A 16,438-nucleotide genomic window follows, 5' to 3' on the forward strand; every position below is an offset into this window, starting at 1 on the left:
CCTCTGGGTTTGCAAAGTTTTCTTCCAAACCAATTAGCTCCTGATTGAACAGGGACTCTGGGCAACAGCAGCATGATGTCACCACCTTCCACAGGCCTGTCTGAGCCTTATTCAGAGCCAGAAACATGGGGAAGAGGAACACGGTGCTATTTCTATAACCAGCTCCCCTCCAGCTATTGCAGAGAGCTGTAATGATGACACAAAGAGCATTTCCAAACCCAGGCTGTGCTCCTCCCCTGGCCACCCAGCACAGGCAGGGACAGAGGGAGGGAGCAGGTGACCAATTCCTGGTTAGAAATCTTGAAGAAAAGCAGGCAACAAGGAAAAGACATGAACAAACCCGTAAGCATCAAGGCAAGGATATGAACAGATCATCAGAACCATTAATGTCAGCTAAGAAGTGATAAGGAGCAGACAGCTCTCCATCCCCAGCAGCTCAGCTCTGACCATGGTGTGAAACATCAGCTCCACACTGGCAGAAAGGAGCAGGGCACTGAAACCTGGAGGAGTCAGCTGCTACTCTAAATCAGGATTGAGACCTAAAATTCAGCACAAATATTTTAAGGCAACAGCTGAAAGCCTGATAATTCATGCAGGGCTAAATATCAGATGGTCTGCAGAGAACACTGAGTCTGGGTCTAGAGAATCACCAAGAAAACCCAACAAACCCTAACCAAATAAAAGCCATCTGTGTCCATGCAGAAAACCAAACTATGGTAAATGTATCAGGAGCAGGGAAAGCAGAGGGCAACCCCAGCACAGAGGTGGTGTCTGCTGCTCATCTCTAGCACAAAACTCCTGCAACAGTTTCTGTGGCTGGAACAACCACAGGAAAATACACAGACATAACACACACACATTGTAACACACACACCCATTGTAACACACACATTATAACACACACACACACACACATTGTAACACACACACATTACAACACACATGTTACAACACACACACATTACAACACACACACATTACAATACACACACACATTGTAACACACACATTGTAACACACACACCCATTGTAACACACACATTATAACACACACACACACACACATTGTAACACACACACATTATAACACACACACACACTATAACACACACACATTACAACACACACATTATAACACACACACATTGTAACACACACACACATTGTAACACACACACACATTGTAACACACACACCCATTGTAACACACACACCCATTGTAACACACACACATTGTAACACACACACACATTGTAACACACACACATTGTAACACACACATTGTAACACACACACATTGTAACACACACACACACATTGTAACACACACAGACATTGTAACACACACAGACATGGTAACACACACACACATTGTAACACACACACATTGTAACACACACACACATTGTAACACACACACACATTGTAACACACACACACATTACAACACACACACACACACACACATTGTAACACACACACACATTACAACACACACACACACATTGTAACACACACACACATTGTAACACACACACGCATTACAACACACACACATTACAACACACACATTATAACACACACACACTGTAACACACACACATTGTAACACACACACACATTGTAACACACACATTATAACACACAGATAACACACATTATAACACACACATTATAACACACACACATTATAACACACACATTATAACACACACACATTTTTAAACACACATTATAACACACACTCATTATAAAACACACATTATAACACACACACATTATAACACACACATTATAACCTCAGGACATGCCACAGGCTTTGAGACAGGGCAGGGAAAGAACTCTTGGGCAAGTGTGGGGAAGCCTGATGGATTCTCCAGCACTGCTGATCAAAGGCTGCCTGGCCATGAAAGATTTGTGTAAGTGGCTCCATGATGCCCATCAGCACTGTCCCCTCTGGCCAGATAATGCAGCAGAAACATGGCACGAGGGGGTTTTATTTATAGGAAAACCCAAACACAAACCTATATATATTTATATGTATATATATGATGAGGGATAAACACACAAGTCTCCAAAGCAGAGATGTTCAGAGCAGCTTTTCAGCTGCCAAACTACACACCAGGAACCTGCAAAAGGAAGGATCTTCCTGTCACTGGGATCTGACACTCAAAGGAGTCTGCTTGATGTTTTCCTTTATTCCTGTTCCTTTCACTAACCTGCACACTCAGGGTGTAGCTCAGGATGAGCTACACTGGGGTTGCTGTTCTGATGCAGCAGATGGCTGCAGCTCCTGAGGGAGCAAAAGGACTGAGATACTCATAGTGAAATAACTCTTTTTGGAGGGATGGAAAGCAGGGTCTGCTCTGACCCTTGGGAATCATGAGATAATGAGACTTGAGATGCCAACTCCTTGCAGGATTGTGAACTGAATACTTTTTAAAGTACAAACTATTTTAATAAATTAATGTACCTCAGACATATGAAATAACCCTCCTGAGAAACAAAAAGTGAGGTTACCATCAGTATTATAAAAAACAAATTATTAATATTTTATACAGACCCTCAGTGGATGTTTTATTTAACCCAGAATTGCTTTAGAACACACCCAACTGAGCTGTGCTGAAATCAGCCATTGCAGCACAGAAAATATGGAAGCATAAAACAAGATGCTACCTAAAAAAACTGGGCTGATGGGTTTTTTTCCTGGTTACTGTCATGTTCACTGCAGGACATGAGGCCTCAGTTCCAAGGTGGAGCTGGATTATTACAAAGCTTCCCCTAGCCAGACTCCTCACTGGTCCTTCTAGTTTGGGCAACAGGCAAGGGCAGTAAACAAAGGTGATATTAAAGAAGAGTGGGAGGACAAGGTCACCTGTGTGAAGGTAAAACTTATTTCACAGTGAATCATTCCAGAGAAAAGTCTTTCTTCTTTTTTTTTTTTTTTTNACACACACACATTGTAACACACACACACATTGTAACACACACACACATTACAACACACACACACACACACACATTGTAACACACACACACATTACAACACACACACACACATTGTAACACACACACACATTGTAACACACACACGCATTACAACACACACACATTACAACACACACATTATAACACACACACACTGTAACACACACACATTGTAACACACACACACATTGTAACACACACATTATAACACACAGATAACACACATTATAACACACACATTATAACACACACACATTATAACACACACATTATAACACACACACATTTTTAAACACACATTATAACACACACTCATTATAAAACACACATTATAACACACACACATTATAACACACACATTATAACCTCAGGACATGCCACAGGCTTTGAGACAGGGCAGGGAAAGAACTCTTGGGCAAGTGTGGGGAAGCCTGATGGATTCTCCAGCACTGCTGATCAAAGGCTGCCTGGCCATGAAAGATTTGTGTAAGTGGCTCCATGATGCCCATCAGCACTGTCCCCTCTGGCCAGATAATGCAGCAGAAACATGGCACGAGGGGGTTTTATTTATAGGAAAACCCAAACACAAACCTATATATATTTATATGTATATATATGATGAGGGATAAACACACAAGTCTCCAAAGCAGAGATGTTCAGAGCAGCTTTTCAGCTGCCAAACTACACACCAGGAACCTGCAAAAGGAAGGATCTTCCTGTCACTGGGATCTGACACTCAAAGGAGTCTGCTTGATGTTTTCCTTTATTCCTGTTCCTTTCACTAACCTGCACACTCAGGGTGTAGCTCAGGATGAGCTACACTGGGGTTGCTGTTCTGATGCAGCAGATGGCTGCAGCTCCTGAGGGAGCAAAAGGACTGAGATACTCATAGTGAAATAACTCTTTTTGGAGGGATGGAAAGCAGGGTCTGCTCTGACCCTTGGGAATCATGAGATAATGAGACTTGAGATGCCAACTCCTTGCAGGATTGTGAACTGAATACTTTTTAAAGTACAAACTATTTTAATAAATTAATGTACCTCAGACATATGAAATAACCCTCCTGAGAAACAAAAAGTGAGGTTACCATCAGTATTATAAAAAACAAATTATTAATATTTTATACAGACCCTCAGTGGATGTTTTATTTAACCCAGAATTGCTTTAGAACACACCCAACTGAGCTGTGCTGAAATCAGCCATTGCAGCACAGAAAATATGGAAGCATAAAACAAGATGCTACCTAAAAAAACTGGGCTGATGGGTTTTTTTCCTGGTTACTGTCATGTTCACTGCAGGACATGAGGCCTCAGTTCCAAGGTGGAGCTGGATTATTACAAAGCTTCCCCTAGCCAGACTCCTCACTGGTCCTTCTAGTTTGGGCAACAGGCAAGGGCAGTAAACAAAGGTGATATTAAAGAAGAGTGGGAGGACAAGGTCACCTGTGTGAAGGTAAAACTTATTTCACAGTGAATCATTCCAGAGAAAAGTCTTTCTTCTTTTTTTTTTTTTTTTTTCCCAGCCCTGCCACAGCACATACCTAAGATGTTTTGAACTCAGAAAAGCCCAAATGTGTGACAGGTGCTGGTCAATGCAAACCTGCAGGTTTTGGAAAAGGAATCCAGCTCTTGAATGCATGTGGGGGACAGAATCCTGGGATGGTTTGGGTTGGAAGGGATCTTAAAGCTCATCCAGTCCCATCCCTGCAATGGGCAGGGACATTTTCCACAACCCCAGGTTGTTCCAAGCCCCATCCAACCTTGGACACTCCAGGGATGCAGCAGCTGCAGCTGCACAGGACAACTGGATGGCAACTGCTTCTTCCAGATCCAACAGAGCTACTCAGCTCCTGCTGCCAGACAAAAAGCCTGCAAAAATTAGAAACTTTCAAATTTACAGCAATTAGGAATTCAAAACAAAAGGTTTTGCTGGCCAAGCTGCAGAGGGACCAGCATGGGTCAAAAGACATTGAATGTTTCTTGTAGTGAACCCACAAGAAGGACACTGAGGGGCTGGAGCGTGTCCAGAGAAGGGAACAGAGCTGGGAAGGGTCTGGAGCCCCAGGAGGGGCTGAGGGAGCTGGAAAGGGGCTCAGCCTGGAGAAAAGGAGGCTCAGGGGGCCCTTCTGGCTCTGCACAAGTCCCTGGCAGGAGGGGACAGCCGGGGGGGTCGGGCTCTGCTCCCAGGGAACAGGGACAGGAGGAGAGGGAACGGCCTCAGGCTGGGCCAGGGGGGGTTTAGATTGGATATTGGGGGAATTTCTTCACAGAAAGGGTTGTCAGGCATTGGCACAGGCTGCCAGGGCACTGATGGAGTCACTGTCCCTGCAAGTGTTCAAAACTCGTGTGCATGTGGCACCTGAGGACACGGCTTAGTGGTGACCATGGTGGCTGTTGGACACAATGATCTTACAGCTCTTTTTGATTTTCAAGCCCTGCTGCTGCAGAAGTCACCCATCCCCCTGGGCCACCTGCAGCTGGAAACAGAAGGTGCATTCATGGGGAGGTGGGGAAGGTGAAATCTGTTTGGAGGCTCTTTGGAAAAGAACAAAATAAAGGCATTTTTATTTCACGTCATCGGAACAGCTTTGTTGGCTTAAGAGCTCGCTGTGTTTACAGTGCCAGCACTCAGCAAAGGGAAAACCTCTGTGATTGCAGAAAAATTATCACCACTGGAAAATCATTCTGAGCTTTTCACTTAACACTTCACAGAAGGGACAGTGGTTTCTCAAAACAAAATATTTCAGAGAGGCTTTACCAGCACCTTGAGTTCTGCTACTATTCAGAATTAAAGAGCACACAAGAAATGGCAGGTTTTGGCACAGAGCTCATTTGCTGGGACCCAAAGCAAATTTCCAACAATTAATTTAACAATAATATGCATCCACTTGGAAATAATTAACACTGAGATTTAAAATAGTATATTTCAAATAATCATCCAGAGGAAATGGGTTAGGAGTGCAGGGAAGGGGAGCTAAGAGAAATGTTTCTTCAACTCTAAATTCAATCCTAGTCCAAGGATTTGTTTTGCTCCCTTTTTGTGTTTTTGAAAAGTAATTTTAATTATAAAATTGTTAAAAGCAGAGATAACCTTGTGCTAGTCAAAGAATCAAGGTTTGAGAGGTATTAGAGGCAGAAGAATCCCTGTGCACCCCAATCCTTGGGGATTTGTTCCTCCAGGGGAGGTATTTAATGCCACAGCCTCAAAGTACATCATGAACCTCTACAGTCATTTCTTTATTGGAAAAAAAGATGCAAATATGAGAAAAGAAAGCCTGATATTAGCAAGGCTGAAAAAAAATCTGAACAGTCATCTCTCACTCCGAGGTATTTTTAGCCCTGCTGGGACCCAGCCAGGGCAGCGCTGGTTTCTCCAGGTGTTGTGGCCAATGGGGCCACCTGTCCCCATGGGCTGAACCCCGGGGTGACACAGCACAGGGAGGGGGACACATCAAGGGACAAGAGCAGTCAGATACCACCTCTGTACTGTACTCTGAGCTGTTTCCTCAGCTCAGCCATCCCAGACTGAGGGCAGGCAGTGCCCAGGGAAATCATGGAATGGTTTGGGTTGAAAGGGACCTTAAAGCCCATCTTGCTTCTGGACACCTCCCACCATCCCAGGCTGCTCCAAGCCCCGTCCAGCCTGGCCTTGGGCACTGCCAGGGATCCAGGGGCAGCCCCAGCTGCTCTGGGCACCCTGTGCCAGGGCCTGCCCACCCTCCCAGCCAACAATTCCTTCCCAATATCCCATCCAGCCCTGCCCTCTGGCACTGGGAGCCATTCCCTCCATCCATGTCCAGCCATGTCCTGTCCCTCCATCCCTTGTCCAAAGTCCTGACCTCCTGAGACAGGGACCTGCTCAAGTGGGTTCATTCCATCAGGAGCAGCTCCAGAGTGTCCTTCCAGAGCTCGAGGCATTACCAGGGAACAACTCACTCAGAAGGAAACTCATCAGGGCACATCCCACAGAAACAGCCTGGGATGCAGCACCCACCTCCTCAATTTATTCAAGACAACACAACTTTGGGCAGTTTTGTCTCTAGTGCACAAAACAAGAATCTGAAAGGTCCTCAAGTCACTGAATGTGGCAACTTCACCCTCTTGGTGGCCCCACAGGGAGTCCCCAAGGACACCTGGGGCTGTCACTGCCTCATGCAGCAACATCACTTAAATCCAGGGATGCAAAAGCCAGGACACAATGACCTGTCCCACACAAATCCATCACTCCCCTCCCACCATGGAACCACTGACAGTCCAACCCACTCTGGTGTAAAACAGCAAAGAGCATCAAGGTCTGTGATATATTTTCCTAAGAGGAAATCACACCACTGGCACATTTCTCCCATAACTTAGGAAAGAATATGACAATTCCAACTGGTTGGATTGCCCAGGACAGGCAGAGGACAAAGACTGGCACCAAAAATACAGCCTGACCCCACAGCCTGTCATGCACAAGCTGGAAGGACTCTCACCACTTGAAAATCTGGATATTCAATGTTTGGGTCCTTTGGAAATCTTTCCATTCCCTCTCTCATTTTAGCTATAAAGTTATTCCTCAAAATACAAGAAAAGTTGAAATTCTGTTTGGGGAAAAAAATAAACAAAACAAACTTAACACAGACTTGTTTTTTTCTCTGAGAAAAAGCCCAGGAACCATTTTCACGTCTCCTGCGTAAACTGCTGAATGAAACTAAGGATCTACTCAGAAATGCAATTAGCAGAGCAAGTCTTCTTTTCAAAGAAGAAAAAAATAAAGTATTTAAATATTTCAAGCATGCTGGTGACTTCTCTCTATTCAACTTCACCTTCAAAACTTACTCCAACCAGCACAGTCACCAGCAGCAATACCCATCAGTCCTTTATTTTTCCAGCCTTTTTCTGGTGGGCTCCAGATAAGTTATCTTCTCAACACGAGTCTTATTCTTTAACTAGTGTGGGTGAAAAATTCCTGCTTAAAACAAGGAAAAAACAACAACAAAAAACAACCAAAAGCTAACTATTTCAACTCAGTCACGACTGGACACTTGGAAAACGAAGTTAAAAGCTAAAGAAAAGCACCTTTCAAGCTGTATTACATTAAAACACTTCAGCTGTGATCTATGAAAGGCTAAAAGCAAAACTTACTGTGTTTTAAAACCTGGCTGGCTTTAAACAATTCAAAAGCTGGAATTAAAACTCTGCAGTTCCTTTAGGTTTCGGACACCTGCAGCTCCACAGCCACTTTTAACCACAGAACCCAACACCCACAGCACAATCCTCTCTTCAATCAAAATCCAAAATCCACAGGGAAATGAAAACCCTCGTCAACCAAACTCTCCAAAGCCAATCTGAGCTTTTTGCACAGTCCACATATTGCAGAGGCAGATGTCCCAGGACTCGGGTCCCCCGTTCAATGAATGGTGACCACGTGAAAGCCTCCCTGGAGAAGTCGCTTCTCTCCAGCCGCACCCCCCAAACCTCGACCTCACCCCGCAGGAAGCCAGAAACTTCAAGAAGAGTTACCTGAGGTGCCCGGGGTCAATAAACACTGCAGATATTTGTTCATGCCGGAGCCACGGCGGCCGGGGCTGGAGGCAGCACGCGGTGCCCGGCTGCTGACACAGCGCTCTGCGGGGCCGGGGCAGGACCTGCCCGAGTCCCGCCTTCACCCCGGTGTGCTCCCAGCTCCGTGGGGTTCAGAGTGTTCTCAAGGGCTTCCCGATCCCGCTCCTCTCTCCTAGCGCTGCTGCCCTCACCTTGGGGGAGTTTCTGACCTCCTCCTCTTCCTCTCCCCACCTGCAGCTGCTTTTGGCTCGGTCTGAGCTCCGCACATTGGTGTGTGCGGTGGTTCCCCAAAAATCCATCCCCCGGCCGTGCTGTGCCCTGAGCCCGACCCAAACCCCGTCCCCGGCTCTGCAGCCCCGCTGTGGCAGCAGGGGAGGAGGTGGCAGGGCTGGGACACAGCCGGGCCCTGCCTGTCGCTGCCTGCCCGAGCCCACGGGAGCCGCCCGGCGCCTCCGCCTCGCCCAGCGCAGGGAACACGCTCCGGGAAACCCTGGATTAGTGAATTGTGCTTCCCACTGGGGCGGCGGGGCTTGGCTGGAGATTAAAAACATAATATAGACTAAGTGTTCAAATGTCAGGGAGGATATCCCACAGCGGAGAGGGAGGTCCCGGGAGAGCAGACAAAGGGCTCGGGCAGAGAGGAGCCGGGGACCTCACCAGCACTGGCACAAATCCAGCTGTGCCAAGCCCAAAATCCTGCTGGCTTGATGGAGATCTGCTCCCACCTCCTGCTTTCCACACATCTGGAACTGCCCCACGTGGGGAGGCTCAGATTCGGGGTGGAATCTCCCCACAGCCACCAAAAGAAAGACCAAAAATGGGAAGTGTCCTGTAAAATCCCAGCACAAAGGGCACCAGCACCTGCCCACCCCCAGGAAACTGCCTCAACCGACAGTGCAGGGAAATCACCACAAACCCCAAACTGCTGAAAAGATGCATCCCGACCTCACCACCAATTGATTTTTCACTCTTCATTTCAAAACTTGATTAAAAATAAAATCCACTGGTGGCATTTTGGCAATTATTCTCCTAAACACAAACATGGGGGAAAGCAGAATTGATGCCCCCTCCCAGTTCACAGACCGGAGCACCCAACACTGAACACCTGCTTTGACCTGTCAGTGAAATGATACTGAAAACACATCATGGGTTTCCTCTTCTGCTGTAGCAAATACAGTAATAAAAGTTCTGTGCTGAGATGATCTTGCACAGCAATTCCAGGAAAGGAAACACACGGGAAAAGAACTTTTTTCATCCCTTCTACACAGAGTTGTGAACATGGCTCAAAATCCCAGCCTTTGCCAAGGCTGCTGCCACCAAACAGGCACAGCCCCTCAGCAAAGTGCCGGAACCTGACAATGGCTCTGACCCTGTGTTGACATGTGAGCTGATTAAAGCTGGGTTTTAACTTTTAAAGAGCCTTTTAAAGTTTTACCAAGTGTCACAGAACTACAGAATGTCCTGAGTGGGAAGGGACCCCCAAGGATCCAATCCAGCCCTGCCCAGACCCCCCAACAAGCCCACCCTGAGCATCCCTGAGAGCGCTGTCCAAACGCTCCTGGAGCTCTGGCAGCCTTGGGGCCGGGCCCATTCCCTGGGGAGCCTGGGCAGTGCCAGCAGCCTCGGGGGGATCATCCTGCTCACAGCCATCCTATGTGGCTGCTTTTGGGCAGAAGAAGGGAGAGGTGAAGTGCCTCCCTGCACCAGTAACAGGATGCAGGGCTCAAGCTAGGGAGGTAAGCCCAAGGATTTCTCCACACTTGATCTGAGCCCAACAGTGTTGGCAGCAGCTCACTGTGTGCCAATCACACAGAGGAGCAGAACTCTGTCCCTGACACCTTCCACAGATTTGATCCAGGTCTAACCTGCAAAGCTTTGTACACCCAGAGAGAAAATCCACACAGCAAGAAAACTGCTCCACAAGCTTTGGACCACATCAGAAAACTGCTGAGCAGCTCAGTAGTCTCCACTACAAAGTACTTGAGGCAGGGTGCTGAAAGCCTGGCTGGCTCTTCCCATCCCACAAGAACACAAGGATCAGGACCTAAGGGAGTGGCTGGAGCTGTGCCAGGGCTTGGGATGGATCTCAGGGCAAGGTTCTTCCCCCCGAGGCTGCTGGCACTGCCCAGGCTCCCCAGGGAATGGGCCCGGCCCCAAGGCTGCCAGAGCTCCAGGAGCGTTTGGACAGCGCTCTCAGGGATGCTCAGGGTGGGCTTGTTGGGGGGTCTGGGCAGGGCCAGGGGCTGCACTGATCATCCCTGGGGGTCCCTTCCTACTCAGGACATTCCAGGATTCTGTGATCAGTGCAGACAAAAGAGCTCAGAGCTCCAGACCTGGAAGCAGCTTTCTGCTCTGGGCTCAAAAACATCCACCTCCAAAACAGCCCCTGACAGCATCAAACCAGCAAACCAGGGCTGCCTTACCTTAAGATATTTATGAAGAGCTGTATTATGCCTCTTTTATGTCTTTCAGCATACTCAGGACCTCGACTTTAAAGAGAGACCTATTTTTCCCCTCTACAGCTCTTAAAAAGACGCTTTTAGGACTGAAGGCAGCTCTTCCCTCCTCCTTACAGCGCACGCTTTCAAAGCACTTCACACACATTCAATAATCTTTTCATCCTGCTCTGAAGCAGGTGGGTTTTAGGCATCTCAGAGATGGAAAAAGCACTTCAGCCAAGTCAGGATGAGAATTTTCAATCTCCAGATTCCCAGTCCTGGACAGAAAATCCCATCAGCCTCAGTGCTCAGCCAGCACAGAATTTTCACAAACCTCCAATGCAGCCACATTCTGTTACCACACAGGCAACAGATCCCTGCCACAAAACACAGGAATAGATCTCCCACAGCAAGCATTCCATGTTTCAGACCCCAGTTCAAACGTGTCCCTCACTCAACATGTTTGTTTTCATGGAGCTTCTTCCAGACAGGAAGGAAAGGGAATGCCTGACACATCCAGAGAGCAGCAGTTAGGGAAAACTCAGTCCTGCTCCTGCAGATCTCCAAGGGGCATGGAGGGCTCTGCACCACTGTCCCCCAGTGCCTGGGAGCACAGGAGTGCTGTGTATGAAAAACAGGGATCATGCCATGAACACCTGAACCTTGGGAAGTCTGGAGCGGTGAGGGTGGACAAAAAAAGGGGGAGAACAGTGCTACATCCCACTAATTCCTCTTTTCATGTCCTCTCTGCTCCATCTGGCACATGTCCACAGTCCCCCCCCATCCCCAACCTGCCAGGGCCAGCTCCACTTGCAGTTTTCAAAAGCTCCTTTCAAAGCTAAGAAATTGCACCAAGAGTTTTGGGGTTCCTGCCAATCCTCCAGTGATCCTCAAACATCAAAGCCAACCCCAGCCTCAAATCAATATGCTTAGCAGGCTGCTCCTTTAGATGTTATCCTTTTTTTTCTAGGCACCATCCCAGAAAACACCAATCTGTGCTGTAGCTCTTGGTGTAGAAACCCACCTGCCTTGGCAAAAAAATGACGCTTTTAAAGCTGCTCTATCGAGTGATGTGATTAAATAGGTCAGATCTGCCCACGTGCATGGTTAGGAGGCTACTTCAAAACAAGACAGGCAGTTTCCCTGGCAGGGAGCAAGCCCTGGGGGATGGAGAACCTGCTCCCAGAAGATGGTTGCCTGGTTCTGGCTGAGCTACTACACCCTCTAGTGTAAATCCTACAGATCCTTCCAGGCGACAGGAGCCTCAGGCAGGCAGGGAAATGACAGGAGCACTTCAAACAGAATCTTTCCCAGGAAGCTGAGCCAAGCCCTACAAAGTAACTGCAAAAGTGTCTCATTCGTCTACAGGAATCAGGAACACTTTGTGACCCGCTGCAGTCTGTTCTAAAAGCCTGAGATTGCAGCAGGTCCATCACTTATCTCCCATTTCTCAATTGCAATCACAGAATCCCAGAATGGTTTGGGTTGGGAGGGACCTTAAAGCCCATCCAGTTCCACCCCTGCCATGGCAGGGACACCTCCCACCATCCCAGGCTGCTCCAAGCCCCGTCCAGCCTGGCCTTGGGCACTGCCAGGGATCCAGGGGCAGCCCCAGCTGCTCTGGGCACCCTGTGCCAGGGCCTGCCCACCCTGCCAGCCAACAATTCCTTCCCAATATCCCATCCAGCCCTGCCCTCTGGCACTGGGAGCCATTCCCTCCATCCATGTCCAGCCATGTCCTGTCCCTCCATCCCTTGTCCAAAGTCCTGACCTCCTGAGACAGGGACCTGCTCAAGTGGGTTCATTCCATCAGGAGCAGCTCCAGAGTGTCCTTCCAGAGCTCGAGGCATTACCAGGGAACAACTCACTCAGAAGGAAACTCATCAGGGCACATCCCACAGAAACAGCCTGGGATGCAGCACCCACCTCCTCAATTTATTCAAGACAACACAACTTTGGGCAGTTTTGTCTCTAGTGCACAAAACAAGAATCTGAAAGGTCCTCAAGTCACTGAATGTGGCAACTTCACCCTCTTGGTGGCCCCACAGGGAGTCCCCAAGGACACCTGGGGCTGTCACTGCCTCATGCAGCAACATCACTTAAATCCAGGGATGCAAAAGCCAGGACACAATGACCTGTCCCACACAAATCCATCACTCCCCTCCCACCATGGAACCACTGACAGTCCAACCCACTCTGGTGTAAAACAGCAAAGAGCATCAAGGTCTGTGATATATTTTCCTAAGAGGAAATCACACCACTGGCACATTTCTCCCATAACTTAGGAAAGAATATGACAATTCCAACTGGTTGGATTGCCCAGGACAGGCAGAGGACAAAGACTGGCACCAAAAATACAGCCTGACCCCACAGCCTGTCATGCACAAGCTGGAAGGACTCTCACCACTTGAAAATCTGGATATTCAATGTTTGGGTCCTTTGGAAATCTTTCCATTCCCTCTCTCATTTTAGCTATAAAGTTATTCCTCAAAATACAAGAAAAGTTGAAATTCTGTTTGGGGAAAAAAATAAACAAAACAAACTTAACACAGACTTGTTTTTTTCTCTGAGAAAAAGCCCAGGAACCATTTTCACGTCTCCTGCGTAAACTGCTGAATGAAACTAAGGATCTACTCAGAAATGCAATTAGCAGAGCAAGTCTTCTTNCCCTCTGGCACTGGGAGCCATTCCCTGTGTCCTGTCCCTCCAGGCCTTGTCCCCAGTCCCTCTCCAGCTCTCCTGGAGCCCCTTTAGGCCCTGCAAGGGGCTCTGAGCTCTCCCTGGAGCCTTCTCTTCTCCAGGTGAGCACCCCCAGCTCTCCCAGCCTGGCTCCAGAGCAGAGGGGCTCCAGCCCTTGGAGGATCTCTGTAACCCCCTCTGGACTGGCTCTGACAGCTCCCCATCCTTCTCATGTTCAAGGCCCAGACCTGGAGGCGGCTCTTCAGGTAGAGTCAACACAGGATCAACATTAAAAAATGCCTGGAGGTGAACCCTGAGCTGAGACAGGACTCACAGATCCCTGTTATGCCAGCTGTGCCATGTGCTGGATGCCAAGGGTTTGGGAAAGAGGCAGGAACAGGCTCTGAGCTGGCTGCAGGGAGCAGGAGGCAGTGCCTGGAGTTCAGCCTCGTGATCCTGCTTCTTTCACAAGTGGCAGAAACTTCTTGGGAAACCAGGCCCATACTGTGGGTTTTATTTGCCAAAAAAAATTTCTCTAAGTGCTGTAGATTACGTCGGAAATTAAGAAAAATTCCTTCATAGGAAAAGTTGTCAAGCAGTAGAAGGGATTGCCTGGGGCAGTGGTGCAGTCCCCATCCCTGGAAGTGTCCAAACAATGTGTGGATGTAGCTCTTGAGAACGTGGGTTAGTGGTGACCACAATGGTTGAAGGTTGAATTTGATGAACTTGGAGGGCTTTTCCAACCTTAACAATTCCATAATTGTGAGTAAACTCTAACTCCCCAAAACTCAGGCTGCTTCTCCTGTGTCTCTGACACACCCAGGCCAAGCCTAGCAAGGCACTGGGGTATTTTTCTTGCCCTTCACACTCAGCTTACACCAACACTTCCAGTCAGCTCTTGGAGCCTCACACACTTTCCAGGGGCACGCAGAGTTTTTCCCTTTCCCACTTCAAACTCCAAACCCAGCTCCAGCTGTTACCAAGCACAGTAGCACCTGGTACAGGCCAAAATAAGCAATTCCAGTTCCAAAACTGTCACTCCACAGATATTTAAAGACATGCAGGAACAGTACACTGAAAGATAATTATAACATCATCTAAAGAACTATCCTAAAGCATTCTACAGAGCTTTTAAAATTCAAAAGAACACTGAAATTGGCAAAAATTTTTGTCTTTCTAACAATTATCTGCCAATGACAGCCCTGAGAATGCTTCTTTTATTTTAAAATAAACTAGTGGTGGTAAACTGGCCTGGTAACCAGGAGACATCAATAATTAATCCTCTTCCAAACTTGAGAGCAGCCCAAAGTTAAGTAAGAACACAAAAAATACAAGCTGGGCTTTGTTTTGGCAATTTCTGATTCAGATTATTAGAGACTGTCCAGACCAGCATTATTATCCCATTATACCTAACAGAAATAACAAAGCTTTGACAAAAAGAAAGCAAACAGGGTTCTTCTGGGATGAAGAATGAAGGCTTTTTTCTCCCAACAAACAAGCAGAACAGCAAATAACGTGTATAAATAAAATGACAAGAGTTGCTGGAAGAACGGACAACAATAGCTCACTATTGATCCTTGTGGGTCCCTTTCAACTCCGGGTATTCCACCACTGCCTCATTCACTGGGGTTTTTTTGTGCCAGGCTGCCTTTGAGAAGCAAAAAGGTCCAGAAACCCCTCACGGGGGGGTCTGGCTGACCACAGCCCCCCATTTGCCCCAGTAGGGGCCGTTCCCCCGATCCAGGCGGCTCCTGAAGGGATCTAAGGGCAGGTTTGGAACTGGGCGCTGACACCTCAGCGCCACGTGAGCCGAGTGCCTGGAGCGACAAAGAACGGGACCAGGGCAGCGCTGCCCTCCCGCAGCTGTGCCCGGCAGCTCCGGGAAGCTGCTCCGCAACACCCCGTGTGCCACGGCCGAACCAGCGACCCCCATCGCTCTCACCCGCTGGGGCTGCAAAACTCCTTCAAACCCTCCCTTGGGCCAGGCCGAGGTGACAGCCCGTGGTCCGGGCAGGGCTGGGCACACGCGGCCCCAGAGCCGAGGGACGGGCGGGCTCCGCCGGCTGATACCGACAGAGGTCACCGAGCTGGGAGGGGCTGAGGGGGGCGATCCCGCGGGGCTGGGGAGGCTCAGGGGAACAGCCGGAGGCAGATCCGGGCCCTGAACGATGGGCAGGCGGGAGAGGAGGAGGCCGGGCACGGGCCTGCCCTCACCGGGGGGAAAACACACGGGGCGGGGGAGAGAGAGCACGACCGGGCTGGGGGCGGCAGGGACGGGACCCGCCGCAGCCCAGGGAGGGGGTCGGGGGAAGGTTAGGGGGTACCGCGGCCGGGACGGGCCGTACCTGCGCCGTGTCCGAGAGAGAGCCCCACGCTGGGGTCGCCCAAGGCTCCGGAGGCTCCGCACGGCGCCGGGGCCACCGGGGGGTGCCGGAAGTGGCAGTAGGGCCTGCGGCACCCCCGGCCCGGCCCCGACCCCCCGGCGTTGAGGAACGGGCAGTCGATGCCGCGGAAGTAGCCGGTGGATCTGAGCATCCCGCCGGCTGCGGGGCGGGAGCGGGGCCGGGCGGACGGAGGAGCCGCGGGCGGCCGGGACGCGCTCTCGCCTCACACGACCGGCACCGGCCCCGCCGCCATCTTGGGAGCGCCGGGCGCGGCGGCGAGGACCCCAGGACGCCGCTGCCCGCACAGGGCTGCCCGCGGCGCGCCTGAGAGCGGGGCGGGGCTGAGGGAGCGCCGGGAGCTGTGACAGGAACCGGGAGCGTCCTGAGCTGGATCCCGCAGGGATCA

General features: G+C 49.3%; 1 protein-coding gene across 2 annotated transcripts in view; it reads right to left on the bottom strand.

Annotated features, from left to right (window-relative positions):
* Positions 1–16,287, bottom strand: part of REXO1 (RNA exonuclease 1 homolog) — a 48,029-nt gene extending 31,742 nt beyond the window's left edge. Inside the window, exon 1 of one of the 2 annotated variants that reach the window (XM_015651894.3) lies at positions 15,994–16,287. In XM_015651894.3, the coding sequence (XP_015507380.1) occupies positions 15,994–16,183 (190 nt within the window). In that variant the 5' untranslated portion in view covers positions 16,184–16,287. Of the gene's footprint in view, positions 1–8,489; positions 8,572–15,993 lie in introns of those variants that run through there. The other variant, XM_015651895.3, reaches the window with a different exon arrangement.
* Between the last annotated feature and the right edge of the window lie 151 nt (positions 16,288–16,438).

Source organism: Parus major, chromosome 28 (assembly GCF_001522545.3).
Source record: "Parus major isolate Abel chromosome 28, Parus_major1.1, whole genome shotgun sequence".
In the NCBI taxonomy this organism is placed as follows: Eukaryota; Metazoa; Chordata; class Aves; order Passeriformes; family Paridae; genus Parus; species Parus major.